At 39.1% G+C, this 24,792-nt stretch overlaps 1 protein-coding gene across 4 annotated transcripts in view; it reads right to left on the bottom strand.

Annotated features, from left to right (window-relative positions):
- The window catches only part of Sytl5 (synaptotagmin like 5), a 342,067-nt gene that overhangs the window by 171,852 nt on the left and 145,423 nt on the right, over positions 1–24,792 (bottom strand). For all 4 annotated transcript variants that reach the window (XM_059250097.1, XM_059250096.1, XM_059250098.1 and 1 more), the window contains 4 exons: positions 21,494–21,628; positions 9,215–9,356; positions 3,478–3,607; positions 887–993 (listed from right to left, as the gene is read on the bottom strand). In XM_059250097.1, the coding sequence (XP_059106080.1) occupies positions 887–993; positions 3,478–3,607; positions 9,215–9,356; positions 21,494–21,628 (514 nt within the window). The remainder of the gene's footprint in view (positions 1–886; positions 994–3,477; positions 3,608–9,214; positions 9,357–21,493; positions 21,629–24,792) is intronic.

Genomic DNA, 24,792 nt, shown 5'->3' on the forward strand with positions numbered 1-24,792 from the left:
AAGACAAGCTGCAATCTCTTCTTCAATTCCATTTTCAGTATGTCATTTCCTTTTTAATGTCTGTTGTTCTGGTTAGTTCTGTGTCAACTTGACACATGCTAGGGCCATTTGGGAAGAAGGAACCTAAGTTGAGAAAATGTCTCTGTTAGATTGGCCTGTGAGCAAGCCTGTGGGGCATTTTCTTGATTGATATTAACGTGAAAGAGCCCAACTTACTGTGGACCCTTATAAAAACATTCTAGAAACTTATAAAAAACATTTCTAGTTTATCTTATTACATTTTCCAAACCTCTAGAATATTATTAACTAATAAAAATAACAGTGAAAAATCCATGTTGTCTTCTAAGTTGAATGGAAATGGCTTAATAACATCACCATTTAAAATGGCATATACTGTGACTGTTTGATATGTAATATTTTGAAATCATATTTAAATGGCTTTCATCAGTTTTAAAGAAGAATTTTATAGTTATGACTAAAATTTTATCACAAGTGTTTGGCTCTTTAAAAAACAGTTTTATATATTCTTTAATAAATTTTTAGAATATAATGTTACTTCATTTCATATACACATTAAATATTCCATTCATATTTTGAACAAAATGTACTTTCTCTTCTATAGCATTTTTAATTCATTGCTAAGTTACTTTATATTGTTTCAAATTATATGTATATATTCACAATGTAATTTTACTTGCAGTACTGTTTTTATTTTTTCAATTGTAGTGTTTTAGTTGCTTTTATATTTGATTGTGAAAACTACCAGAAAGACACACTGTATGTCTTAATTTTACTCTCAACTTATCACCTAAAAGTACAAATGCTTGAAGCAAGATCATGCGCTCCTTTCCATGTCTTATTGAACTTTCTCCCACATCCAACTTACCAAGTCTTTGTCTAATGCCCCAGGAACAGATCTGCTTCTTACACTTGAAGTGTCCTCTAAGTCTTCTGTAAATGACTCACTCAGATCTAACTCAGATTGACTCCGGTCTGGAGGGATAAATATGAAATGCAGATGCAAATAAGCTATTTTGTCATGGTTCTGCATTTCCATTGCAAATATTTCAGTATTTCAATATTTCAATTGAGACATGCACACACACACACACACACACACACACACACACACAGAGAGAGAGAGAGAGAGAGAGAGAGAGAGAGAGAGAGAGAGAGAGAGAGAGAGAGAAATGCAATGCAATGGAAATAGTATCCAGGCTCACAAACTCCATGCTGCTTTACATTAACATACTTACATTTTTATAGTATTTTGGAAATTGCCTTGATATGAACATGAACACATCTGTGCTCATTTGTCTTTTGATCACAGGGTTTAAGTGCTCTGTTATAAAATCCAAGGGTAGCTTTAAGCTGTTTAAAGATTCTGATTTACTCTTCCCTAAATACTAAAAATGCTTATAGATTGGGTTCTTAAGCTTCATGAACTTATTATTCTTGAAGAGAATTCACTGTGTTTTTACAATTGACATAAAATGAGGCCAACTGATCATAAATTTCCACTTTCAAATATGACTTCCTTTCATGCAAAAGGGAGTGACTATAGAAAGACTGCGAGGTTTGGAGTTCATTAGTTACTAGAACATTCCTTAATCAATAGAATATCTTGATTTCAGTTTTTAAGATATCGGTTAACAAATGATGTGCTTCTCGACAATGCTGTAGACAGCTTACCAAGTCAGGGCAGTTTACTTCCACAGAATAGTTCTGCTCTAAAGTCCTGCTGAGACAAATATAGTTGCTTATAGAGACTGGAGAGAGCAATCAAATACTTGAGTTTGAAATGGCAAATGCAGTGATGAGAAGTGTTTAGCACCGTGCCGGGCAGAGTATGTACTGAATGATGAGGAGTTGGGGAAGACATGCAGTAGAAGCTGACTTTATGATCTTACTTTCTAGGATATGTTAAACTTTTCCATTGAACAGGTGAACTCCTTCACTATCTTTTTCTTTAAAAACTCCATTCATCTATTTAATGTATGTACACATCCACATGTGCCATGACACAAGAGTGAAATCACAGGACAGCTTTTGGGAGTTGGTTCTCTCCTTTTATCGTGTGGGTCCCAGGGAACTGAACACAGGTTGTTATGTTTGGCAGCGAGTACCTTTACCCACTGCACCATCTTGTTGGCCTAGTTTTGAGAACATATACTTTAGAGAGCTCTGATTCTCAGTGCCACACATGTACATGGGTACACCCACAAACACACAAAAACATGTACACACAAACCCTTTTGCAGCCTGTTGCCTAGGAAAGGCTTCTTTGTCATTTAAGTTATAAGCCAGAATCTAGCCTTAGACTGCATACAGATATTACCCTTAGGCAACAGATAACGGCTTAATGTTGAGGATTTAATTATGAATTTAGTTCAATGTATAGGACATAAACATTACAATAATTATGTATTTCTCTGAAGAATTTTCCTACTCATAGGTAATAAACTGCAATGTAAATAATATCCATATAAATGAAAAGACTTATTACTAATATCTTTAATATATATGCTGGTTAGTTTTTTTTTCTTTAAAGTATCATGGAATTCCTTTTATTGAGATGATATTGTACTTACTTATTTTTAATATATATATTTGAGATTATAGTATAATTATATCACTTCCCCCTTCCCTTAGCTCCCTCCAAATCATCCCATGTACACACCCCACCCTCTTTTTTTTTTTTAACTTTTATTACTGGGAAGAGGGAAGCTCAGTTGAGAAAATGCCTCTATCAGATTGGCCTGTAGGTAAGCATGTAGGGCATTTTCTTGACTGATATTAATATAGAAGGAAGCAGATCACTGTGTCCAGTACTACCCCTCAGCAGGTGGTCCTGGGGTGTATGTGAAAGCAGGTTGAATGAGCCACGAGGAGCAAGCCAGTAATCGGCATTCTTCCATGGTCTATGCTTTAGTTCCTGCCTTCCCTTCATGATGGACTATAAGCTGCTGTACAAGGACATAAACCCATTCTTCTTCAAGTTGTTTTTGGCCATGGTGTTTATCACAGCAATAGAAAGCAAACTAGGCCAACCTACTTACAACTAATTCCAATTTAAAGAATGAAACAATTTTTTCTGGGACTATGAAATCTCTAGTCATTCTATAGATTGAACTATCATTTTCTTGATCCCTAGGCACGAGTTATTGCCTGTCATATCAAATGTACCCTAGAACCATTCGTATTTTCTGTCTTTCTATATGATAATCTGGTATAACTTTGAATCTTAACCACAGCTTAGAGCAAAGATATACATTCAATAACTAGATGTTTTAAAATGCACTGAGCCTAAGGTATTACCTGGGACCACCCTTAGAAAATGCTTATGCTTTGTCCTATTACTATAATGGATGATTGTTTTCTCAAGTATAAAACATCTACTCAATACCATATAAAGTGGGAAACTCAATTTGATTAGTCCTTTGTTAACAGTATGGCACGCATATTGTAACCACCTACCTGAGGAAACAGAGGCACCAGATACTGCTATGGAGGGTGTAATAGATGTATTTCTGCGGTGACTCTTCTTGAGCTCCTCAGAGGCGCTTTCACTGGCAGCCGAAGCCATGGAATTTTCAAAACCATGTTCCTTCCCACAGAGTAAAAAATGAAAAAAGAAACATTATACTGACTGATTTCTCTTAAAACCTTCTCATATAAATATGCTCTAGTAAAAAGATATTCATGTGTATTATTTGTGGGGGGAGGAATGAAATAACATTTGAAGGAGCCTTATCAGAAGCCCATACTTCCAAAGTTACTGTGTAAAACTGAATCCAAGAAGGTTTCAATTTAACATGAAACATATTTGAATATTTTTTTTCATCCATGAAACTAGTGATACAAGATTAGCAAGAAAGATTATATATGAACTTCCAATCTTACATGGAGTAGCAATTAGCCTTAGAACTGTTTGGTCTTGTACTTGTCCTCTGTCAACATCCCTCTCCTCAACTACCCTGCTGTGGTTTGAATCAGGACAGTTACCGCAAAGGCCCAAACAATGGGTACTTGGATCTTCAGGTTGGTGTTATTGGATGATAATGAAATCCTTTTAGATGGCTGCCAAGTGGATGGTTTTAGGTAACAGGCAACCATGGCATGAGCAGCTTGTTCCTGACACAGTCTTTTTTATTATATGCAACAAAGGAAGGTATTTTTCTTTCTCTTTCTTTTTTTTCTGACCTGCAATCCCCCAAACTATAAGCTAAAGCAAACTTTTCTTTTTCAGTTCTTGTATCTCAAGCATTGTGACAATAATGGAAAACTGAGTTAGGCTCCTTTTTTTTATTAGTTTTTGTCTAGCAAGAGCAGTAGTTCTCAACTTTCCTAATGCTGTGACCCTTTGATACAGTTCCTCATGCTGTGGTAACCCCAGCCATAAAATTATTTTCATTGCTACTTCATAACTGTAATTTTGCTAGTTTTGAATTGTAATGTAAATATGTGTGTTTTTTTCTTATGGTCTTAGGTGACCCTGTGAAAGGGTCATTCAGCCTCCAAAGGAGTGTCACCCACAGTTTGAGAACTGCTGAACTAGACCCTGGAAAGCTGACTCACATACACCGTACTTTCTCTGACCACATTTAACCTAAGACACTGTCACCTTTTCCATCTAGAAGGCTGTTTGATCAAAATATGGTTACATGTATGTTGAAATATAAATGTCATGCATGATTCTTATCAGTGTTTATAAGAACGGAGACTTGTGGGGAGCAGATGAAGTCCTGGATGAATGTGTATTGTTTGACATGAGAATGGCCATGTCAAGGACCAATGCCTCATCACCATGGCAATAGCAAATCCTTCCTTAGGTGAGACTCAGAGGAATGACAAAGCCTTCTTCTTGTATACATATAAATGTTGATAGTGTGTGCAGAAAATATATACTGTAGCTTTATTTTCCCTTGGTGTTAATGACTGCTTCCCTACAATGATCCTACTGAGATTAATTAAACTGCATCCTTCTTCAACTGCATGTAATAACCCCTTCTCCTTGTTCTGCTGTATGCAACAAACCCACCTCCCTATTCAACTGTTATACAAACAGCCTAAGCTTGTGATGGGGCTTGCAGCTTTCCCATCAGAGAGCCCGCTAGACCTGATCCCAGCTTTTCCCTATGTCTATGTTTGTCCTTTCTTCCTTCCCTCACTGCCCCGGTTCAGACAATTCCAACAGCCATGCAGGACACAGCAGGTAATTCTTCAACTTAGTGCCATAGGTGATTTCGGGGATGCCTAACTACAAGTAAATGCTTGTACATGTGGCAGAATACAGTCTGAGACTGGATTTCATTGTATGATATGACAAAAACAAAACCTTGTCCCAGCTCTGCTGATTCCTATAGGGTTGGTCTAAGCTTACTTTTGTAAAAAAAAAAAAATTGTTGAGAACTTCATACATGAGCACTTCCATCCACATCGCTCTATCCCGCAACTCCTCTCTTGATTCATTCCCAAATTAATTATCTCTTCCTTTATTGTTACTGTTAATCTATCGTTAATATTAGACAGTCATTGAATATATAAAATAATAGTTTGTGTGTGTGTGTGTGTGTGTGTGTGTGTGTGTGTGTGTGTGTGTGTAACTTACTGAGTCAATTTAGCATTGATCATATATACATTTGTGTCCAGGGCTGACCACCTGAGACTGGATAAACCTATGAGCGAACTCAGCCTTGGAGGAAACTGATTCTCCCCATTAGCAGCCATATTGTTGACATTTCATAGGTACACTTTCTCTGTCATGTCTGGGGGACACTATATAGCTAAGCTTTTTTGTTTTTAGACAGAATTTCCCTGTGTAACAGCCCTGACAGTCCTGGAACTCGCTCTGTAGACCAGGCTGGCCTCGAACTCACAGAGATCCACCTGCCTCTGTTTCCCAAGTGCCATGATTAAAGGTGTGCGCCACCACCTCCGGGCACTAAGCTTTATTTAATATTAAAAAAAACACCTGATGTCCTCTTGAGAGCTAGGCAGAGGTTAAATGTCAACGAAGATGGCACCATGGCATGATAACTGTTAAACTTAAGAGAGATTTTATCATTCTTTCTGTTATAAACAGTTAAACAGTGCCTACAGGATGAATTCCCTCCTGGTTGCCTGACATCTTCAATATTCAGGAATACTTTAATAAAGTCTCCACAGATAGATCTGGCTCTTACTTGCTTAGCATGCTAATAAATTCACCCAGTAGACTGTTTGCAGTATTTCATTATTTCAAACATGTAAGACCTATAGCAGAAAGTACGTTTCCTCTAATTCCTCTAATTATCATAGACTAGCAAAGTTTATCCAGAGTGTGACAAAGGTCCAAGGCATGAATTAGTTTAGGTCAGTTTTGACAGCTCATCACACATGGAAGTCCCCTAATGAAGCAAGACTAAGCTCCTTACTGGCAATTATGGTGATGGCAAATTTTTCCACAGGTGATCTGGTGCTACCATTAATATTGAACATTAATAGGTCAGCTAACATTGTACAGTCATTAACATGTAACACATAATCTAGAGCAAGGGTCCTCAACCTGTGGCAAGACCCCTTTGGGTGTTGAATGGCCCTTTCATGGGGGGGGGTCACCTAGACCATCAGAAAACACAGGTATTTACATTATAATTCCTAACAGTAGCAAAATTATAGTTATGAAGTACCAACAAAATAATTCTATGATTGGGGTCACCACAGCATGAGGAACTGTATTAAAGGGTCACAGCATTAGGAAGGGTGAGAACTATTGCCCTGGAGCTTCAGGTGATGAAGCCTAAAATTAGCCGTTTATATCATAGCATAAACAGAGATATTCAAAAGGTTTTCATTTATAGGAGAAATTGTGAGCTCACACACACACACACACACACACACACACACACACACACAAGCAATGTGATTTATAAATTACTGACTTATTAATAAGAAAGTATTTTTCCTCTTTAAAAACACCAGCTTAGACCAGTTAGAACATAGGAACGAGCTCCACCTCCTCACTGTATATGCAGAGAAAACCTTCCCAATGAATAGTTTCATATCATAATAGCTGGTAAACATTATTATTATGTTCATCCTACTCACCCCCTTTCTTCATTCCTTTCTTTGCCCACAATTCTCTTTATAAGGCGTGCAAAGCCCCTGAGCCTCATACAAGTCTGCTCTGACTGGTCAGTGTGTCCTCACCACCAGCTCATAAATACGTTAAATGTTACTCCTTGTTAGGTTACCGAAGAAGAGCGGTGGTGGCGCACGCCTTTAATCCCAGCACTCGGGAGGCAGAGCCAGGCGGATCTCTGTGAGTTCGAGGCCAGCCTGGACTACCAAGTGAGTTCCAGGAAAGGCGCAAAGCTACACAGAGAAACCCTGTCTCGAAAAACCAAAAAAAAAAAAAAAAAAAAAATTTTAGGCCGGGCGGTGGTAGCACACGCCTTTAATCCCAGCACTCGGGAGGCAGAGCCAGGCGGATCTCTGTGAGTTTGAGGCCAGCCTGGGCTACCAAGTGAGTTCCAGGAAAGGCGCAAAGCTACACAGAGAAACCCTGTCTCGAAAAAAAAAAAGAAAAAGAAAATATAGTCATCAACAGTCTATGCACTTTTCTGACAGCTGAGCAGAAGCCAACTGCTGAGCTTAGCATAAATATTTTGTTTTTGTTTTTGTTTTTTTGGTTTTTCGAGACAGGGTTTCTCTGTGTAGCTTTGCGCCTTTCCTGGAACTCACTTGGTAGCCCAGGCTGGCCTCGAACTCACAGAGATCCGCCTGGCTCTGCCTCCCGAGTGCTGGGATTAAAGGCGTGCGCCACCACCGCCCGGCTAGCATAAATATTTATGAAACTCAAAATATGCTTTTTATCTAAGGAAGTACAATTTAGGCTACATTGAAACAGATCAATCAATGATATTCAATGTGTCTGAATGTGTTTTGATTCTTCCTCCAAAATACTGAAACACTCTGACTGCTCACTCCCAACCTTACTGCTACCTCCCTGTTCCCAAGCCCCTTTTAATGGCTGTACTATGGCAAAGGCTTCCTAAATGGTCTACAGGCTTCATTTACTTTCCTCAGCAGCCCCCTCCCAAGATCCTGCCTAAACAGATACTAGACTATATTACTGTGCTACATGAGCCCTACAGCTTCACCTGTCTTAATCAGACTAAATAATGAAGGCCTATAGCGCCAATTTCAAGGTCCTTTCTGACTCATGACTTCATTGAATTCATATGGAAGTACTCCTTTCTCCATTTACTAACAGCAGGACATTGGCCTTTTCAGCCTTCTTTAGCAAATTGGGCATGCCCACATCAGGCTCTTTATGCTGACAGCTCCTCATGAAGTGTACAGATATTTTACAAACTATTTGAGCCAGGGCACTGATCATTAAAGATGGATCAGCCTTCTTTGTATCTCTCAGATGTTGATTTAGTCTGTCTGGAGGACACTTTGCCCACCTAGACATTGGCATGGCTGATTCTTTCACTTATTTTAAATCTTTGCATGTCTAAGGTGTCTCAGGAAGTTTCACTTCACTAAATTATGGCTGAATCAAAGTATTAAAGTTTATATATAATGATTTCTTAAATATTAATTCCAGCAATATTGAATTTCTTCCTTAATAAAAAAATCTAATAGATGGTAACATATTCCAAGAATGACTTCCAATAGAATAGTTAATAAAAGAAAGCATTATTTCCAAATGTTTGGTGCTTTTTCTTCCTTAAAAGAAAAAAATGTGATACAAAAATAATTTCTCATTTATTACATGTATATATATATATATATACATACACATATATAATAGCAATTTAAGACTTTATTATATGATTGACCTCTCATTTTAACAGATGTAAAGAAAGAAAAGAAAATTATAAAATGACTCCAAGGTTCTACTTTTCCTGTAGAATATCAATCATCTTAGGAAAAATTTAGTACAGCTAATTTATAAATATGTCCTCTGAGAAATAACATGAAGGATGAAAGTCAGAACCTCCAACAAACTCTTCATATTTAACTTGTACAGCCATTTAAAGATCCTTTAAAACCTGGCTTGCCCTTCTGTCTTCACTTTGGGTTTCTGACCCAAAGCTAAGGATACATTCCATTCAACAGTATAAACAACATGTTATGAGATGCAGAGAATTCAAACCGAGTCATGGGTGGTGGTAAAGCCAAGTCCCAGAGACTGGGTGTGTCTTCACAGTCGTTTACTTACTCTACTGCTGATGGAGCTCACACTACGAGCACTTGGGGCTGGTGATCTCTGAGTGACTGGGATTCCACCATTGCTGTAGCCACTTTTCGGTGTTCCTCGTCCTGCCTCCTGGTCAATGAGGTCTGATGACGTGGTACTTCTCCTGAATGATAGGAGAAAGCACATTCCAACTCTGAGAGCAGCCAAAGACACCAGCCAGGAAATGTTTATGAGGAAAACGACGAGGAATGCAAATCACAGCAAGTTGTCTAGGGCTCAGTGTGTACCTTCCCCCAAACCTGCAGGAGTCCACTAGGTCTAGTGCCCACATCCCAACTTGTCTAACTCCATTGTCATTCAACTGAGCTTCACGCTACCTTTCCAACTTTATTTCCCAGTTTTCATCAGCACTCTGACCAAATTTACATGCACATCTAAGTCATTTGCTTCCTCCATCTCCATCTCTTTTCTATTCTTTCTCCATGTCAGTCCTCCTCGCCTTTAGGTACAGAAATTCCGCCTTCCCACTCAGGCCTTTCTTGACAAGCACAGGCCTTGCTCTCCTCAGTCCCTGTTCCCATACAGGTTTTGACAAGCTGTTTCCTCTTTGACTATAGAGTGTATTGTTTGCATCTTAATTCCCGTGCATATGTGCCTCTTGAAGGTATTCCTGTTAACTGTGGGCTCCCATGTTATCTCCAGCATATTCTCCGGTGCAGAGTCACTCAGTTATGCTTAATCAATGATTAGAAATTATGGTTCATTTCTTAAAGTCTGACTCATGGTGGCTAACAAGTAGGCTATAAAATAGTGACACTGGATAAATGGAATTGAATCATGTTGATGCTCGAGAGAATGATTTGATTCTATTCAGTGATGAGAAAAGCAATTCCTGCTCAGGAGGTGATCACAGGGTTCTTATTCAGTGGTGCATCATAAGTAAATACACAATTCAGACAGATTAGAATTTGAAAGAAATATTCGTCCCAGGGAGCCCTGCTCTTTTCTGAGAGGAAATGGAGGAAGAATGGATCTGGAGGAGAGGTGAGGTGGGGGAGGGCTGGGAGGAGGAAAACTGCAGTCACGATGGAATATATGAGAGAAGAATTTTTTATTTTTATTCATTTTACATACCAACCACAGACCCCCCCCTCTCCTCCTTCCTCCCACTCCCCCCTCAGCCTCCCCTCCTATTCCCTCCTACAAGAAGGCAAGGCCTCACATGGGGAGTCAGCAGAGCCTGGTACATTCAGCTGAGGCAGGTCCAAGCCTCTCCCCCTGCACCAAGGCTGTGCAAAGTGTCCCACCATAGGAAAGAATTTTTTTAAAAAAAGATCCATTCTTATTTTATTCCTTATCCCTTGTGAGTCTAGAATAGGTTAGCAAACAAAACTATGTGACATTCATGCTTTCAATTATTGTTTTTGTAAGCTATATTAGGAAGCATATGATTGCTAAGGCATCTCAACAATTAAATTACTAGTGTTTAAAGTTTAGAGTTGAGCCAACTGGAGGTGAGAACAAATGGAGTAAGAAAAGAATTTTGTTTTCTGTTTTTTCTTTGAGAAGAGGTCTCACTATATAGCTGTTGTTGGCCTAGAACTCACAGAGATCTGTCTCCTTCTGCCTCCTAAGGGCTGGCATTGAAGATGTGTGCTAGCATACCAGGCAAAGAAAGAACTTTATCAATGCTTGAACCTACATACATTATTACCAGAAAGTAAATCTGGCAAAAGAAAGAGCAGGCAATGACCATCATAGCTGCCAACCTCAACGCTGTCTGAGAAGCCACCAAAGCCAATTATTCCCTGATGGACATTACCAGCCACCACTGTCTTTAATAAGCATGCAAATAGCAGCATGTCTTTCAGATCTCCATCAGTTTCCTTTTCTATTTTAACGATAAGGAAAGGGAGTCTTACAGAGGTTAAATATAAGCAGGGCATAGTGTTCCACCCCAGTATTCCCAGCATTCCAAGGGCTGAGGCAGGAAAATCATGAGTTTGAGGCTAGCTTGGACTACTTAGTAGTATCTTAAAACAAAAACAAGGGAGAGAGAACAATTATTCTTATCCTTTCTGCCTAAATTGTTTTTCCTTCTAGTCTGGAGACCAGCAAAAGAGGGGGAGGAAGAGGGCAGTGGGAAGCAAATAGGAGTAATGTGTGATAAGACATATGTATGACAATTTCACAATGAAACTGGTTACCTTGCCTGCTAACTAAATTCTGCATCAATAGAATGCACTAGCAAAAATAAACAGGCACATCTACCAAAGCCTGGGCCTATTTTTTTTCTGCTTTTTATACTGATCTCATGTCATATCACTAAGATCAAATCTTTCCAACCAGAAGAATTCTGCATCAATAGAATGCACTAGCAAGAAAAGGACAAAGGAACACTGAACTGCAAGTTAGTTATTGGCATCCGACTATAAGAATCTGGATATACCTTCTATATTGTATTCTTTTGATAGCACGTAACATCTCTGGCCTCTTTCTAGAGATAACTCCAAATTCCAGTGCTATGGACATAGCTCAGAGTAGTTCTGACTGCTTGTTGATCCTGACAAAATAACATATTTTCTGTTTTAATTGTTCGATGTAATTTAGAGTTCTAAGTTTTAGAACAATTTTCCTGAACCCTCCTACAGCAGACACTGCATTTTGACTTTTCCACATGCGCTTATCTCAGAAATCCTACTTAGGGTAGGAAGAGATCAGAGACCAATCAGTGACGGCCACAGGTTATCGATTCTCAGAACAGTATTCTACAAGCACCTCTCCCTTCTGTTTAAGGGAGGGAGATACCTTTAAAAATGTCTAATGGTGAGTCTTTCAAAAAGAGGTCAATAAATTACAACCAAAGGGATTCGTGTGAATATTTCTGCTTCTATCTGTGTTGAAGGCCATCCCAGATCCAAGTAGCTTTGACAAATTTCCCATCGTGGTTTCAAAAGGGCTGAAAGCAAAAGTCCTATTTACTGTAGAAGCTCTGGCAGCAGTTGGTTAATCAGAATGATGACATTTAACAGGCTAACCTGTAATAAGGAAAAAAATCTTGTGATCATAAGTCAGCTACTGGAAATTATTGTTGCCAACTGCATTAGCTCAGAAATGACACCGACTTTCACACTTGTCCCTGACATTTACTGTGAGTATCTCAAAATATTCCTTTTGTTTGATTAGACTAAGAAAAGGTTTAGTCTAAAGAGGCACAAAATTTTAAATACTTAGGTGCCAAGTGTTTTAGATGTTGTTTAAAATATGACATAAGTGCGTGGGCCTTTGCCACTTAGATAGGAAGGGGATGATAGCATCTACATCAAATTTAGAGAAGTTTGAAAGCCAATTAAGAAAGCTCCATTTTTGATTCAGATATCATGTTGCCATGATTGAAATACATATTAGAAACCATTGGCAACAAATGTTCAGGCTAACGTGGTTAAAGGAAAACTGCAAAGAAGGAAATACATTTGACAGGGTCTGTGAGGCTTAGTTATATTAGGTTACGGAGAGACACATTTTCTAGATTAGAAGAGTCTCGTCTAATTTAGTGTATGAAATATACTTTGAAAAGCCTACTCTTTTGATATCTCTAATTTCACGATGTCCCCAGATATTGATGATGCCTTTTGAGATATATACATACATTTCTGTATAGAGGATCCAAGGGTAGGACAGATACTATAATTTGTATTGCCTTTCTGTGTTTACATAATACTCTCTCTCTCTCAGGAGTGGTATCTAGGAAATCATTTTCTAGTACCCTCCCTTTCTAGACTGGCTGACAATGTTGAGCTTGCACTACATAGTGTCCAGAAGGCACCATTAATATAAAAGCTACTAACACTGAGACCAAGGTATAATGCATGGTACCACACAGAGAATGCAGGATATTCCTTCTGAGGCATATAAGCTTTTCTAACTTCTTTTAGTTATTTCAATTCTGAAATGAATACATAGGAAAGATGGGAAAGAGACGTTATAACTGGAAAATGAGATAAGTCTGATAAATGAGAAATAAATAGCAAAAATCTAAAAAGAAAAGAGGGAAAAGTTAGATGCAGTTCTTTTCTAGTCTTTGGTGGACCCAGAATGCTGCATCTTTAAACTATCTTATGTGAGATAAGCCTTGATCCTGTGTGGCACATCTGGAACACCACATTGAATACCCTGAGCATGTGATCTAGAAATCAATATGTTTTAAAACTGTCCATCTGATTCAATACACAGAAAAAGCTGGGAAATATGTGCTGAGATGCCCAGTAAGTGCATTAATTGCAGATATATGTGTCCACCAGCATTCATCTCTTTCTATGTACCACCATGTTTCCTGTTTAGCATTGTGCTCACACAAAAAAGTGCTGAGCTGTCCTCATGATGATTGTGATAAAGGAAGATACATTTTCTGGTTTAGTGAGTGACTGTGAGATACTACAGTTCAGCAAAATGGTATGTGGATTGAAATATTCCCATACAATATTTTTGTGGTTAGTGCAATAAGAGTATTTTCCCATTTTTAGATTGATGATAAAATACAAAAGAAGAAAAGTATCTTACAATACATAAATACTATAATTAATATTTAAATATCAGTAAACTAAATGTTGTTGGAAAGCAGGTATACCCTTTCATTTATGTATTGTCTATACTTCTTTCTTTCTCCAGCAGGATAACTGAGAAGTTGAGATGGAGAATTTATAGGCCATAAAGCTAAACATATTAGCTTGAATATATGTTCCCATTCACAGAGATGTGTAAACACATGGATATGCATATCTATACTTAAAAAATCAAACTATTCAGAGAAGCCAACACATTCCAAAGGAATAAGTTATAAATGGGTTATAAAAACAGACCTCATGTATGTCCTGCTGATAATATGGCTGAATCCATACTTCTCTACCTCTTTTATCATTTATTCTCACTTCACTGTATTCTTAAGCCCTCAATTGTCTGACAATTTTGCTTTAGGCTGTTTATGACAGTTTGTGGTTTTGGTTTCTCATCCCTTGCTTTCATTAAAGAGTGATCTCCTTATCCAAAAGAAGTTAAAATAGAAAAGTAGGAATTAGTAAATCTGGATGCCATGGCAATAGTGGCACAAAGCTTATGAGAATAACTGAATGATAACTGATTCGACTTAAGACCCATCGTACAAGATGGAACTCATCCCTGACGCTGCTTGGGTGACCAACACCAGAGACTTGATAGCCCCGGGACTTAGAGTAAAAACAAATAGTACCACTCTTTACAAAACTAAATAAATAAATAAAAATGTAGTGGTAAAATTACCCCTCATGACATTGTTATACTCACAGATCAGTGCCTTATTCAGCCATCATCAGAGAAGCTTCCTTCTGCAGCAGGTCAGAACAAATACAGAGACCCACAGCCAGACATTATACAGAGATTGAGAGACTTTGGAACACACGTCTCTAAATGGGATGTTTCCACCAAATCCCTTACCCCAGAGCTCAGGAAACCCCATGGAAGAAGAAGGGGAAAGAGTGCAAGAACCACAGAAGCTGGAATACATCAGGAGAACAAGGCCCTCTAAATCAACATGAGCAAAGCTCATATGAACTCACAGAGACTAAAGCAGCATGCACACGGCCTGCATGGGTCTACAGTTTTTGTGGAACTCCTGAGTGAGTCTCTGATTCTTGTGCCTTCTCCTAGGCTCTTTCCTTCTCTTTGTTTGTCTTGTCTAACTCTGAAATGATAGTTTTTGCTTCAGCTTATTTTATTTTGTTTTGTCATGTTTGGTTGTTGTCTCTTAGAAGACTGTTCTTTTCCAATGAGAGACAGAAAGGGAGTGGATCTGGAGGGGAGGGGAGGCGGTGAGGGACAGGGAGGAGTAGAGGGAAGGGAAATCATAATCAGGATATATTATCTGAAAAAAGAATCTATTTTCAATAAAAGGAATTAGTAGACCTGGACAAATGGAAACAAAAGAATTAAAAATAGTGGAAGCTACCTGTCCTGCAGTAGGAAATTCTTCTGTGTCTCAGAACACACACACACACACACACACACACACACACACACACACACACACTACAAGACATATACACACATGCATACACACACATACATACACCACACATACACACAGACACACACATACACATACACATGCACACACACAAACATATATACATATATACACACACAACCATACATACACACACAGACATACATACACACATATACATACACACATATACATAAACCACACATACACATGCATACACACAAAAACATACACCACACATACACACACATACACATGCACACACACAGATACACACAGACACATACACATGCACACACACAAACATATACATATACACACACACAACCATACATACATACATATACACACATATACATACACACATATACATACACAAACACACATACATACACCACACATACACACAAACACACACATATACAAACATACATACACACACAAACATACCTACACACATACATACATATATACACAGAGACATAAACACACATACATACACAGACACATACATACACCACACATACACACATACACATATACATACACATACATACACTCAAACACACACACAGATACATACACACATAAACATACATACACACACAGAAACACATACATACACACATAAACATACATACACACACAGAGACACACACACATACATACACACATATACATACACCACACATATACACACACATACATACATGCACATACACATACACCATACATACACACACATATATACACACATATACATACACAGACACATACATACACCACACATATATACACACACACGTACACACACATACATACACACACATATGTACATACACACACACAGAGTTAGTTTTGAATATGTGTTGCATCTACTTGGCTTTTGAATGACCTGTCTCAGCCTCCCCATGTGCTGGTACAGTACAAGCATGTACCACAATTTCCCAACATTTAAAGGTAGAATATCAACATCAAACTCAGGTGCTCTATCCCCAACACTCAGGTAAATTTAGGGAGTAAAATTCACATATTTTTAGAGAAAACAATTTTAAAGCCTGTTTTTAAGGAATTTGCTGAGTAAATTATAGTGTTTCATGTAAAAAAAAAAGCTAAATAAACGAGTGTTGACTATGTATGTGACCTTGACTTCAAAGTAGAACACTGCCACCTTGCTATAGAATACTACCATGGAGAGGAGGCTGCAAAGAGAATAATTAAAATTTTACTTAGGACATGAAAATAATACTACTTCTAATAAAAGTAGAGGTAGTATTAAATCATAGGATGGATTTAACAAACTTACTTTGCCCAAACAATATACATGTGGAAAGACAATGTTTTTTTTTTCAATCATGACCATACCAAATATGCCCTATTTCTAGGAGACATGAAAAACAGAAAAGTGTGGCGATATTGTGTTCCCCAATATATTGCTCACCCTAATAAATTTATCTGGGGTCAGAGAACAGAACAGCCACTAGACAGACATAGAGGCCAGAAAATGGTGGCACTCACACATTTAATCCTAGCATTCCAGAGGCAGAGATCCTCCTGGATCTCTGTGAGTTCAAGGTCACACTGGAAACAGCCAGGCATGGTAACAAGAGCCTTTAATCCCAGGAAGTGATGGCAGAAAGGTATATAAGGTGTGAGGACCAGGAACTAGGTGGTTAAGATTTATGTCTTTTGAGCAGCACACTTCAGCTGAGAGATTTCCAGTCTGAGGAAACAGGATCAGCTGAGGAACTGGCAAGGTGAGGTAGCTGTGGCTTGTTCTGCTTCTCTGATCTTCCAGCTTTAACCCCAATACCTGGCTCCAGGTTTGTTTCTATTAATAAGATCTTCTAAGATTCCTGCTACCGAAAAGTGGGGTTTAGAATGAGGATGAAGTCAGCTAAGGGCTGGATTTAATGGAGTTGTCTTTGTTGTTTACTCAGAGCCAAGCAAAACAGCTTGTGAAACTTCACAGATAATGTGACAATCAGTCCCGGGGTTTGTGGAGAGCAATTCGAAGTAAAAGGGTAATTTTAGTGTGTGTGGAAGGAACAACAAAATAGGTGGGTGGGATGGTGTTGAAAGGCTCATGGTAAGATGCTTGCCACAGCCTCCAGTAACATGGAAGAAATACTGCCTAGAAATACAGCTCACCCTCCACTCACTTCTACTAAACAGCACATTTCAGACTCAGTGTTCTACACTTTTCATATAATGTTAAGGGGACACATCTTATTACTAGTTCTATATAACTCTCCATAGTTTCTGAGGGCCTTTCTGACGATGCTTTTCACTTTATGCCTTAAAGATTTGTTCATTGACACTGAAGCCTAGAAACGCTTGGAACTTTTCTCCCTCTCACGTACAGGGTAGAAAACTTAGACTGAAGTACAAAGTTCTTAGTTAAATTTGAATTTTATATAAACAATCCAACTTTATTAAGGATTGGAATCTTCAGCAGTTAAGAGCACTTACCACTCTTGCAGAAGGCCTGGGTTCAATTCCCAGCACCCACATGGCAGCTAACAGCTGTCTGTAACACCAGTTGCAGGCACACATGTGGTACAGAGACATACATGCAGGCAAAACACCGAGACACATATAATACATTTTTAAAAATGAAGTCAGTTGGTTGATAAATGTCTTTCATGAATCCTTGTCTGAAGGTCTGTTTCTCATAGAGCACAGCAACCATTCACTAGAACTTAGAAGGAATTTGGAAGAGCTGCCTTGAGCAGCATCCCATTTACTACCTACAGTTCACATTTACAACCTAATAAAAACTGTCCTATGTTTTGTATGTCCAGTCCCTAGCAACAAATGAGTAGCCATTTGTTATGTTTTCCTGAGAGACTGCTATGCCTTTCCTATCCTGTTCATATTTCTCCAGCTTTGAAACTACTGACAAGAAATAAGCCAATTAGGCATCTGATAAAATGTCATTTCTACTCATATATGTGAGTTTTTAAAAGGAATGCCTTAGCCCAGCTGCTCCAGGAAAAGACCAATGAACCATGAAGAAATATGCTTTATCAAGAAGAAAAGAAAATAATTGCCTAACTGGGTCAGGTCATAGATGAAAGAGATGGGCATCTCACAGTCTCTTTAGATGACAGTTAAGAAAAGATACCCCCCCACACACACCTCAACTTCTAAAGAATCACTTGGAATGAAGCTCATTATGGCAATCCATTAATGAGTCATCACCAAGGTCAATAAATAGTCCAGGGAAAGGGCAGTTTGCTCTACTAATCTCTTGAGCATCTTCATTTTCTTAATAGGAAAGCCTTGCTCTTGACATGCTAAAGTCGAACAACTCTGATGACAATATTTGGATTATCTACAAACTATTTCAGGTATTCACAACTTAAAAGATAAAGTCTTCTTTGCAGACATAAAGGAGGCATCTGGGAGAGGCTGGAGGGGGAAGTGGGGAATGAATATGATCAAAGTACATTGTATGCATATATGAAATTTCCAAAGAAGAAATACAAGTATTTTTAAAGTCTATTTACAGCCTGTCTTCCAGTTTATAATTACAAGAAAGCCTTGTGTCAAAACACCAGTATTTGATGAAACACGCCCATCTGGCATTGCTGGAATCACAGTATGAACACCCTGATCATGGGGAGAAAGCCCCTCATTCCTGATGAGTTCGTATAAGGCAAATAACTCAAAGTAGCATGGCTATAGGTGGGGCAGCCAGGCCGAAAGAACAAATAGGAGACAAAATCTAGGCTCAAGTAAAAAAGGGGAGGAGCGAGAAAAGGAGGCAGGAGGATGTCAGGGGTCAGCCACCCAGCCACCCAGCCAGCCATGGAGTAAGAAGGAAAGAAAGATATATAGAATAAAGAAAGGTAAAAGCCCAGAGGCAAACGTAGTTAAAGAGAAACAGGATAAATTAAGTAAAAAAAAAAAAAAAAAAAAAAAAAAAGCCGGGTGGTGGTGGCGCACGCCTTTAATCCCAGCACTCGGGAGGCAGAGCCAGGCGGATCTCTGTGAGTTCGAGGCCAGCCTGGACTACCAAGTGAGTCCCAGGAAAGGTGCAAAGCTACACAGAGAAACCCTGTCTCGAAAAAAAAAAAAAAAAAAAGCTAACTAGAAATAAGCCAAGCTAAGCCTGGGCATTCATAAATAAGAATAAGTCTCCATGTATTTATTTGAGAGCTGAGTGGCAGCCCCCCCCACAAAGAGTAAAAAAAAAAAAAGAAAAAAGAAAAAAAAACCAGGCAACTACAGGGAAAATAAGAGGTCAGTTTAGGGGGCAGACAGAGGGGGAGAGCACTGAAAGAGACTACTGGAAAGGGGTGGCGAGCATTTCAGGGTCAGGTAAAAACCTGGCACAAGGGAATCTCCCAGGAATCTATAAGGATGATCCCAGCTAAGACTCCTAGCAATAGTGGATACATAGTCTGAACTGGCCATCTCCTGTGACCAGGCGAGACTTCAAGTGGAGGGATTGGGACACCAACCCAGCCACATAACCTTCAACCTACAGTCTGTCCTGTCTACGGGATGTGCTGGAGTTAGGGTGGTGCAGAGATTGTGGGAGTGGCCAACCATGACTGGTCTAGCCTAAAACCCATGCCAGGATATAAGTCTGCCCTTGATACTGCTTGGAGCAGCAGGACCCACAGACTGGATGACCCAGAGACCTAGGATAGAACCAAACATGACTGGAGGGGGAAATATATCAATATAATAAAGCCAAATAATATTCTGCTATACTCATAGATTGGTGCCTAGCCCAAATGTCATCAGAGAGGCTTCATCCAGCAACTGATGGAAACAGATGCAGACCCACAGCCTAACATTAGACTGAGCTCAGGGAATCCTGTAGAAGATGGTGAGGAAGAATTGTAGGAGCCAGAGGGGTCAAGGACACCACAAGAAAACTCACAGAATCAACTAACCTGAACTCACAGGGGCTCACAGAGACTGAACTGACAACCAGCGAGCCTGCATGGGACTGACCTAGGCACTCTGCCTATATGTTACAGTTGTGTGGCTTGATCTGAATAGAAATGGAGTAGATTGGGGGTACAGAGAGGAAGTAGTGCATACCGGGAGGAGAGGGAGGGGGAAAACTGTGGTCAGTATGTAAAATAAATAAAAAAAGAAGGGAAGTAAAGCAAAACTATTTCAAGGGCAAAGATGCTTTGTTTATGTTGTAATAACACAGGGATTATTTAATCATACAGGGAATATATCTACATTCTTGAAAATTTGGAAAATTCTGAATACAACACTGATCCTCTGAAAGTGGATAATAAATTATTTTTCTTATATTTTTCTCTACATTCTTATAAAAAAGTGATGTGTAGAGGAATGCCAGAGAAAAAGTATGAACAGCTATCATTAATAAAAGCACCAATAATCAAAAGAATGTCCCCTCTCTGGAGATATATATATATATAGTTCTGGTCTATATACTAGATTACAACATGTAAGTTCCTGGGTTCCATACTCAGCACCACAATGAGAAAAAGGGCAAGGTGTTATAAGAAAAATGAAATTCTGCTTGTAGAACCTAGAGAGAAAAGAACAGAAATACTAACAGGATTGCTGCAGCCTGAGCAATCAGAAACAAAATGGAATTAGCATGTGGACAAATCAATGTACCATGAAAGCGGATAATTTTTTTCTTACTTTTAGCTTTCATAGTTATGAAAATAAGGCCTGACTTATGCCAAAACGCGCCAGAAAATCAACTCTGATTAGAAGTGACTGTGCTCTTGGCTATCCGTTCTTTTTCTCTTTGCTTTTCCTGACAAGTGATGACAGTATGCACAGGAGATTCTCACTTGACCCATCTGAAAATCAGTTAGAGGCAGTGGAACAAGAAATAAATGGAATTACAAAGAAATGCTCTAGGGCAACACACATGATGAAATTGTTAATATTTTTTGAAAGCTGCAAGGAATGAATATGACACTTAGAGGTTTTTGTTTTAGAAGTTGAAACAGAAAAATAACAAGAAATCAATGAAAGAATTCTCTGCCTTGTACATCTCTATTTGAACTTATAGCCCCAACTCCCCAAACATAAGGCTGCACCCCTTCACATGACACAAATGTTTCTAATAGCTGTAAGTCAAGAGGAAAGTTTTTCTATAACAACTGGAAAGCATCTTCTTGCCTTTTTGTATTATATGTTAGGCATTCTCCGGGTGCCAATCCTTTACAGATACTTCGGTTCCCTATGTGGGTGAAAGGTTATCAACCTGATTCCCAGGCTGCCCATTGCTCTGTTTGTATGTCACTTACCTGTCTGAACCAGGGGCTGACTTGAAACTCTGAAGAGTTTGACTGTCTAAATCCAAGCTATAGCTCCTCCCACTTTCAGGTTTTGGAGTTCTGATTTCTCCTCTGGTTGTTGATCTGAACTTGCTCAGAAGAAATCTGAAAATAAACATGAGTTCAAGAGTAAGATAAGAAAACTCTTTCATTGTAACCACAGACTATGCATCTGTCCACCCCCATCCGAGAACCTTTGATTTGCAGTAGACGGTGATTAACACAGACCCACAACTGGGAAAGGTACAGAAAATGTGAGACTGCAGAACGCTTAGCCCGAAAAGGAACATATATGCTACACCACTCCTCCCAAGGCTCAGGGATCATTTCCAAAGAGGGGACAGAAGAGTGTAAGGGCTAGAGGTGATGGACAACCACAAGGAAACAATATCTTCTGGGCACAGAATGATAGCTGCACATATGAACACACAGTGGTGGTGATAGTGTGCAAAAACAACAAAACAAACAAACAAACAAACATGTGTAAGCCAAAGCCAGACAAAAATCCCAGGATGGAAAGGAGAATTGGGGACTAAATCCCTCCCCCTACTTGTGGAGCAATTGCCAATCTCTAGGATTGGGAGAGTCAGGTTTCTCTAAGAATGTAGCCCCTGGTAAGTCAACCACACTCAAGTGGAAGGCCACATATCCAAGAATATTTAGATATCACAAATAGCTCTTGATGGGTTAAAAATAAAGGAGGTGATAAAGAGACAATCTAGCAGTTAAAATTACTGACTCTTCTTCTGGAGGACCTAAGCTAAACTCTCGGCACCGACATGGTGGCTCACAATAGTGTATAACTCCAGTTATACTGACACCCTGTTCTGGCAATCCTGGGCACCAGGCACACACATAGTGCATAGACATTCATGAAGGCAAAGCGCCTATATACATTTTATGTATATATAATATACATAATATAATTTCAAGTGTATCTCAGTGATACAGAGCATGTTTAGTAAGAGCAAAGACCAGGGTTTGATCTCCAGCACCAAAATTGAATAATAAAAATAGTTTATATTACTTTCACCAATAAATGATTGTTCAATAAAAAGCCATGGCTGAGGGGTTCTGGGTAGTTGGGTGCCAGGGCCTCTAATTCCCCAGCCATCATACTACCTGTTGATAAGCCAGGGCTCTGTCCCTGCTAAGCAAAAGACTGCCTAGTTTGGAAACTCATCAGTGGCAGCTGAGAGGGAGAAGCATATTCTGGGCTGGGACTCTTTGCAAGCATGCTCAGAGTAGGGAACTGCAGATGACTTGTCTCTTGGAAAAACAAAGGTGTCAACACAGAGTGTAGATGTAACCAACCTTCTTATTAAATAAGAAACACAGAACCAATTTCAAAGAAGAAAGCCAAGAGGTCAGAGCTAAGAGCTAAAACCTTACCCTTCCTCCTGCGGTGGTCCTACCTCTCCGAACCAGAGCTACCCCTGTGTTAAAGTCTTTATATAGAGTTCCTGTTCTGCCTTCTCATTGGTTGTAAACCCAACCACATGACCGCCTCCTCACGGCCTGTCTGTATAGACCTCCAGGTCTTCTGTGGTTGGTATTGAAATTAAAGACATGTGTATCCAATACTGGATGTATCCCTGAACACACAGAGACTTACCTAGCTCTGCCTACAAAGTGCTGGGATTACAAGCGTATGCCACCACTGCCCTGCTTTCCTATGGCTTGCTAATAGCTCTGACCCCCAGGCAACTTTATTTATTAACATACAAATAACATTTTAATACAAATAAAATATCACCATAGTAGAGCACAGCACAGTTAAGAGTTGTGACTACCTTTCTCATTAACGGAACCCAAAACAACTCTGGGGAATAAAAGAATGTGCTATGTTCTTACTAAGCATGCTCTGTATCACTGAGCTTCACTGGGAATGACATATCTTTTAAATTATTTATTAGTGCTTAGACAATTTTGTACAATATGTCTTGTTTACATTCACTCCCCCAACTTGTCACCAATCCACCTTTCCTTCCCCATTTACCCACTTTGTGTTCTCTGTCTCTCTTTCGTGTGTGTGTGTGTGTGTGTGTGTGTGTGTGTGTGTGTGTGTGTGTGTGCGCGCGCGCGCGCATGCATTCTTTAATGGAATCTGCCTTTATATTTTCCATGGCACCTCTTCTCTGGTAATGAAGTTTCTACAAAGAAAGGTTACATGCTGGGAAAAATCTGATTACATTACTATGTCATATAGTTAATTGGAAATAAAACAAAAATAGCTTTTGAGGAAATGGAGGTCAAGTCCTAGTCCAGGATATTGAGTGCACCAAACATGGCTGCTTCTAAACACCCTTTAATAAAAATTGGACTCAGGGGTCTATTAATAATAATAATTTTGGAAGAGCACATGAAGTGCAGAAGGAGATGGGTTTGTGAGTCCAAGGGAGATTTGCTGGTAAGTAGTATGGGTGGATAAAATCAAAATGCATGGCATACACATTTGGAATTTTCAAAGAATAAATAAAAGTATTAAATATGACAACAACAGAATCCCAGCTGTCTTCTTTAGGAAGATGGTACCAGGATGATCATTTTACTTATTTTATATTCAACAATGTTCCAAGTGAACAAATGGATTCCAAAGACACTGGCAGAATCTTAATAGAATCTGCTAAGTTGTCTCTGCTTCAAGGGACCCTAGCAAAATGTCACTGTCAAAATGTCAGAACCTTCATTCTGCTGGAAAATTACATTTGGGGTGAGAATGATGCTTGATGTAATACTAGCTTTTGATGCTCACAATCACCCCTTCTTCCTTTTGGTAATGTGAACCCCACCCATCTGTCAATCTCCTTGTCAAGTTCCACTTGTAATCTGATGTGTGTCTTGATGACTCTTGTGCACCCCCAAAACAGCCCGTATCTATTTATTTAATATGTGTCATTTATTGCCTATGCCATCTCTTGTGACTTATTAACACATTGCTGTATTTCTGACCCTGACGGCATGTATTGCCATTTTGTATTTTCGTACAAGCCTTTAAAACTTAGTAACTTTTTAGGTGTTAAGCTTTCCTCTCTAACCGGATATTACCGTCCTTACAGGCACAACCACAGCTGCCAGTTTTGAGTGCCAGCAGGGGTTGGCCTGGCGCTCTGGTGGTTTGAATGAGTCAGGATCTGTGTGACTCATTGTGTTTGTCAGTTATTGTTTTCCAGTTGTGTGCCCTAACTGTGATGCCTGAACTAAAGTCTGCAAACTATAGCTCTTAACAGCATCTGGAGGCTCTGAGAGCTTTGTTCAGTCAATCCCCT

This window comes from Peromyscus eremicus, chromosome X, assembly GCF_949786415.1.
Source record: "Peromyscus eremicus chromosome X, PerEre_H2_v1, whole genome shotgun sequence".
NCBI lineage: Eukaryota > Metazoa > Chordata > Mammalia > Rodentia > Cricetidae > Peromyscus > Peromyscus eremicus.